We start from the raw sequence: 6,603 nt of genomic DNA on the forward strand, positions 1-6,603 counted from the left end.
TGCTCGTTCATGGGTACAAATCACACCTACTGAGTGTTCCTGTCCGCGCGTGGCGTCTCTCAGGCGTTTACATCGGGTGAGAGTAAGAATCTTGTGGCAGAAGTTGTCAGCGTGGAACAACTGGTTCCCAGACAGCAGTGACAGAATCCAGAGACTCCTGAAAACCTCCAGTAAGACATGCAGTGAACAGCATGGGAACACACACAAGGAAACATGGAAAGCCAAGGACCAATGTGAGAACATTAGCTGGAATGAATAAGCATGACAGGTACACATATAAAACTCAGGTCCAGCTGTCTGACATAACAACCATCATGCTGGTAAGTCACCCCGTGAGCCTGAAGCTCTCTGCAGCCAGAGATGGCGGAACCTTAAAGAATGACAAGTACTCCAAAATATTCCAGGTGCTTTAATGCACAGTACATATATGGTCATACATCTCCAATCATCAACAGCATTTTAAAAACAGTACTCTCCCAATAATAGTGCTCTTCATTTTCCTACTTTCACTGATTACCTATTTAGCTTCCTTCGGCTTGGTAAATGACTTATGATTGTCTTATGAAATTTGGACGAGGGAGGTTTTGTAAAACAGTCACTCGTACAAGCTGTCGTGACATACGTCCCAGGTCAGGATGCGTTTAATCGGTGGAAGTTTGTTCCTCTGGCTCTCGGACGTCGCTGACAGACACAGAGGTGCACGCTGATGACGAGGGGACTGAGTGTAGTACCTCTGCTCACCAGCAGGGGGAAACAGAGGCATGATGTACAGATTCCTGGGGCCGGTTGGGCGTCTCGGCCGTGATACTCCGTAACAGACGGCGTTAGGACACCGCACGCGTGACCGCTGGCACTGTGACCGCTCTCCCCCTCCCTCTCTCTACAGAGGGCTTCTGGGAAACTGCACAGGCGTCTCCCTGCCTGGTACAATTCAAACAAAAAAACCCAATGTTGGGGGGGGGAGAGAGAGAGAGAAAACGGGGCACTAGAGAGGACAAGCACATCCAGCTGGACGGCTGGTCAAAGCCAGCTACGGAAGGCCGCAACAAAACAGGAGGAGAGAACTAGCAAGGCACTTCTGCAAAATGGCACCAATAAATAATAATCACAAAAATAGTTAAAATTCTGCAAAAGCTCCAAGCAAACAACTTCCTTTGGCTACCTTCAGTAAGACAATGCCTCCATTCAGTAAACATTAAACACAATGCAAAGAATTATGATTCATAGACTATATTCCTATCATCAAAACAATATGCCAATGGATGAGCACAATATGTAGGTTAACAAAATAACACATTTAAAGGAGTCAGAACATTGACTGCTGACGCTATCTTTCCTGTGATGGGCACAAACGTCCCATAAAGATTAAAATTATAACAGCAACCCCCCCCCCCCCATTTCCAGTAGCTGTAAACCCCTCCTTGTGCTTGTTCTTTTACACGCAGTTGCATTTACAGGGATCTGAGCTGCAAAACCAGCAAAGACTGAATAGATTATGGCTGCATGGGAAAAAATAACATGCAGGTTTATTTCAGATATCAGATACATGAGATCCACCTTGCGGATTATTCCCACCCCATCCACCCGCGAGCGACAGCCGACACATGGCGGCATCACTGGCATGCTGCATCGTCGCAGGCGTTCTGATCTCAGAACAGTGCTCGTTCACCGTCGAGCCACCGGTCCCCGTCTCTGGCCTTCGTGTCCCGGGGATTGTGGAAGATACCTTCGCTAGGAACCCACCCGTTTTAATTCCCTGTCCCGCTGCAAACGGGAGTCTGATACAGGAGCACAGGAAGTCTGACCTCTGAACACAGGTTCAAGTTGCCTGTCTGCTCATGTGATGTGAGACCCCGCCCACTGCCGCCACACCCCTGCACAGCGTGCCAGGTTTCTGAGAATACTCTGAGAATACTCTGAGAATACTCTGCACTCTCTCCGCATCTGGGCGGGACACGGTGTTACGGTGCCACCCTCGAGAAAGCGGCACCATTCCTAAACACAAAACACGAACACCTGACGAATCAGCTGCCATGCTCTGTAACTCTCAGGACAGTCACATGACCGCAGATGGCAAGGTCAGGTGGGGGGGGGGGGGGTGCTGAGTTCATTCAGCCCCGAAGAGGGAGCGCGGTACCCTGAGGAGTCCGGCTCGACGATTGAGCTAGCAGCGCCCCCTAGTGGCGCATTGGTGCCATGATGCTGTCCTCCAGCGGAGGTTACTGTATCGGAAGGTTAATGGCTAACCAGGTGCACAGCTACGGAACAGGGATGCTTAGCTACCCGGAGCATTAGCCTTCCCCAAACACCAACCAGCGACTGAATGGAGACACTAACGGAGGAACGAGGCAACAAAGAAACTAAGTAGTGAACTATTGTGGTGGAGGGAGGAAAAGAGGTTATTTGTGTTCTTCCCCTCCCAGCCAGCAGGGGGCGCTCCTCAGCAGGCGCAGGTGAAAGCCCCCCTCTCCTCTGTCTGCTTCAGCGGGGCGACGTCCCTCCCGCCGGGAATCTGGCTCAGCACGAGCGGCTTCTGGCTCTTCAGCTTGTGCGCCACCGTCATGAAAATGGCCTCCACGTGGTCGTTATCGCCCGGGCTCTTGGCGGACGTCTCGAAGAGCGGCATGCTGTGGGAGTCGGCGAACTTCTGGGCCACGTCGGTGGGCACCTTGGCCGCCCCGCGCAGGTCGCACTTGTTGCCCACCAGGATGCGGGGCACGTCCTGGCCCAGCGAGTGCTGCCGGCACTCCTCGATCCACGCCGGAAGGCTCTGGAAGCTGGCGGCGTTGGTGATGTCGTAGACGAAGACGATGGCGTGCACGTTGCGGTAGTAGTGCTGCACCATGCTCTTGCGGAAACGCTCCTGGCCCGCCGTGTCCCACAGCTGCACCTGCACAGATGCCAGAGGAACAAACGCCCCAAATCAGCCCCACCCAAACCTCACAAAGCCGGGGTAGTGACCTCACTGTCCTGGGGCATTCAGTTAGTCAGTCATGTTGATTCATAACGCCATGTAAGCAACTAGGGCTATATGCCGAGAAAAAACAGGTATAAAAACAGAGTGAAGAACCAAAAAGGTATAAACTTCATAAATAACCATAAAACACTAGCCCACAAAGCAGAGGCAGAAGGCAGACAGAACTCTACAAGCTCCAAAGAAAAACCTACAAGACCCTCTGACTGCAAACTCAAGGAGGCAATTAACATACCAAGAACCCACCAAGGCCTGGTGTCGGGGCATCGGTTTTTGACTTGAGGGCCACTCCTGCATTGTGCTTCGGTGCCCCCTACTGCCAGCAAAAACAAGGACCCCCCCCCCACCACCAACGTCGGTCCAGTGGATAGGCAATGCATCTCTTTTTATTATCTGTTTGTCATTTAATCAAAGTATATGTGGTATAACTTACACCAATATGGGTGAGGTTGGGGGCCAGTGGTCTGTTGTTTGGGGGGAGGGGGGGGGGGGTTCCGTAAATACAGGATGCTGGTGAATACTATACAGCATTTATCTTCTACCATTTATCTCATATGACAAGTTAATAATAAAAGAATGTTCGTACAAGCTGCCCTAGAACCACCGGAAGAGTCAAGAAGACGAAGGATAAGGTAATCTCTAAGAGGTTAGCGTAACCCATAAATCAGGCATTTATAAAAGAGCAAAACAAAAGTCTTATTTCCCTCCCACCACAATCTGGAAGTTTGTCCCGTTGAGCCGTAGGCCGCTTAAGGGTACCGTCGTTCAAACCGGATGTTGGGTTGGGGGGGGGTCGTTTTGCCAGGAGCCCTGCCACTGCACATGCGCGAGCCAGATTCCCGGAGCGCTGGCGTCCACGCACGGTGTTCAGGCCGCGGGAATGCTGCGCGCACCCAAACCCCTCGTTTATTCCATCTGCAGCACCGCTCAGATTTTAGGGGATAGACGAGATCTGCATTTTTCTGTAAACTGCTTACGGTTTTAAAAAAAGTTTGTTACATCACTTATTGTTAATCTGCATTTATTCATTATTACCATCACCTGATTAAGCACATGATTTACTTTAAAAGGCTCATGCTTTACCCATGGACATCTGACCGCATCCTTCCTAAAGGTTTTGAAGCAGTAGCCTTCCACGTAGGCACGCTCATCCGGCCCACACGAGCGGCTCGGTTTCCCCTGCTTCTGCACAGCTAGAGATAATAAAAAGTAGAACTCTGCCAGTTTGGGGTCTCTGGCACGAAACAGCCCGCAGCTCGACAGTTGCCAGCACAGGAAACGATTAGCGAGGTAAGGAGAAAAGGGGACCTAGTTTCTGCGTTCACAGCCTCCCTGGTGTGTTTGTCGAGCAGCGCCGGGGGAATCGAAGCGGAAGCCGCGGTATTAATCAGACACCTGATAGGCATTAGCATTTAGGAAGGCGTCCCAGAATAAGAGGGCCACCAGCAGCGAGCAGTCCGCGGCGTTCCGGGTGCAGGCGGAGATTCACAGGGGGGGGCTAGGCAAGGTTTGATCGACAGCACTGACGGTTTGATTAACACTCAGAGCTGATGGAGGAAAACCGCATGTAATCCATTCTCCCCGGTGATACAGCTCAGACCAAGCCCAGACTTAAGGAGAACCAGTTTTCTATGAAACCAGTGCTGGGTCCAAAACAAAATCACTAAGGGTGCATCCAAAATTCGTCAGGGGGCAAGACCCTTGCAACCATGTCTCACTGACTTCCAAACAGTTTTTTTTATTAAACGTAATTTTAAATCTTAAATCTATGGCAATCACTATGGTATAATTCGGGACAGGCTTTAAGGCCGTTTGTAAAATGTAGATGAAGATTCATCAAGGATATAAGAAGCACGACGACCAGGCAACGAGTGATGTCACGCTACGGGACCTGAGGTTCCGGAATATGCCATCGGAGGCACGGAGTGAGACACCAGGTTTACCAGAGATGCGGGAGGGTTGGACGGGACTCTGGAGACGGTGCTTGTGAGCAAACATTAGTGATCAGGGATGGGGAAAGCACAGCAGGTAGCGTGGGCTGTATCGGGAGGGATGCACGAGGGAGGGGAGGCAGTGAAACAGACCGGGCTGTACAAGAGTGCCTAAGGATGCATAACAGCCTCAACAAAAATAACAATGTGCACCTTCGGGTGGAAGTCAATCAGTCCATGACTGCGGCATGTTTGGGAGGATCGTGTCCCTCCATGATGTTGTTCTGCACGCGACTCTGCACGCACACCGGTGCGAACGCCTGCTGACTGACACAGGCGGACACACACGTGGCTTAACAACCGGATGATCCCGTACAAATCAAAGTGATTGCAGTCGAAACAGTTACATCACAGTCGTCCCAGCAGGGAAACATAAATGACTAAAGGATTATAATGCAGTCAGTGAAGATTTCAGTGTTATTGAGCTGAGGCGTGACTTTTTCCATACATTTTGATTGCAATCCGTTATTAGGTATTAATTTAAACGAGATTTTATTATTAATTGGCGATATTACGTTAGTCTGACAAGCTATTCGTGGAGTATTTACATCAGTACCAGAATGTAAGCCCCAGTGCTAAGGGGCGGCTTTACCCACCATTTACAGTTTGTTACATTATTGCATTACTTGTATGATAAAAAAAAGCATCACATTCGCGTCGCAGAGCTCCTACCCCGGCTCCGTACCTTGATCTTCTCGCCGTCTATCTCTATCGCTTTCTCGCGGAAGTCCACCCCGATGGTGGCCTCCGTCTTGTCGGGGAACTTGCCCGCACAGAAGCGGTAGGTGAGGCAGGTCTTGCCCACCCCGGAGTCGCCGATCACTATGATTTTAAAGATGCGGGAGCGGGGCGGAGGCAGGGAGCCGGTCAGCTCGACGGAGGTCTCCATCTCGGGCACAGCAGGGCGACGGGCGGACCTAGGCTCGGCTAGCAGACTGTAATTACACCGTCCGATCAAGGCGGCTTTGAGAAAAAGCCTCGAACGCTCCGCCACCCAAATCGTATAAATATGTCAGAAGTTGCTTATTATCTCCGCTGCGTAAGTGGTACTAAATGTGCCGAATCATGGGGCTGGGGAGCGTCCTGTGCAAGCAGCCGCCTACTCGACGCGCTCCGCTGCGGAGTCCCCGGTCATGTTGGGACGGAGCCGCCACGCACCCAGTGAGCCGCGCGAACTCTCGCGAGAACTCCGAGCTGCGCCGCAGGTACGAAGTCCAGGGAGCTGCGGAGCGCGCGGATCAGTCAAGTACGACCCGCTTATCTGCATTACTTTTTGCATGTGTGCTTAGGACTGGAGAGAGATTAAAAAAATCTGGGGACCCTCAAGATAAATTTTGCCGCTGGTGGAGGGAGGTCCCCATGATGAATTTCCCAGAGCACCCCAGGAATGGGTGGGATTGGGGTATCACCCATGATAAATTTTACCAGCCTATAAGCATATTGACCCACCGGGAAAGTGCGAAAAGGCCAGTCCAGCCCTGGTGTGCTTTATGAATAACTAGCGCCCGTCAGGGTGTAGCTTAAGCAACGCCCTGAGTTATGCCTAAATTATCTCCTGCTTCGTGGAATCAAATCAAGGCTCATCACAACGCAGCCACAAGTGAGCAGTTATGGGTATTGGAAGGAAGGAAGGAAGGA

At 51.2% G+C, this 6,603-nt stretch overlaps 1 protein-coding gene across 1 annotated transcript; it reads right to left on the minus strand.

The window, feature by feature from the left end:
• Positions 1-396: 396 nt before the first annotated feature.
• On the minus strand, positions 397-6,157 carry LOC111853091 (ras-related protein Rab-33B). The gene is made up of 2 exons (XM_023829654.2): positions 5,651-6,157; positions 397-2,890 (listed from the first exon to the last, which is right to left on the minus strand). The coding sequence occupies exons 1-2, from the start codon at positions 5,852-5,854 to the stop codon at positions 2,441-2,443; spliced, it is 654 nt and encodes a 217-aa protein (XP_023685422.1). The 5' UTR covers positions 5,855-6,157; the 3' UTR covers positions 397-2,440.
• Between the last annotated feature and the right edge of the window lie 446 nt (positions 6,158-6,603).

This window comes from Paramormyrops kingsleyae, chromosome 25 (assembly GCF_048594095.1).
Source record: "Paramormyrops kingsleyae isolate MSU_618 chromosome 25, PKINGS_0.4, whole genome shotgun sequence".
In the NCBI taxonomy this organism is placed as follows: domain Eukaryota; kingdom Metazoa; phylum Chordata; class Actinopteri; order Osteoglossiformes; family Mormyridae; genus Paramormyrops; species Paramormyrops kingsleyae.

What these genes read in the sequence shown, in the direction of transcription:
- LOC111853091 (XM_023829654.2), bottom strand. Translation starts at nt 5,854, where the DNA reads ATGGAGACCTCCGTCGAGCTGACCGGCTCCCTGCCTCCGCCCCGCTCC. An exon ending in TAGACGGCGAGAAGATCAAG is followed by an intron (nt 2,891 to 5,650) that starts GTACGGAGCCGG and finishes GCATCTGTGCAG; the next exon opens with GTGCAGCTGTGGGACACGGC.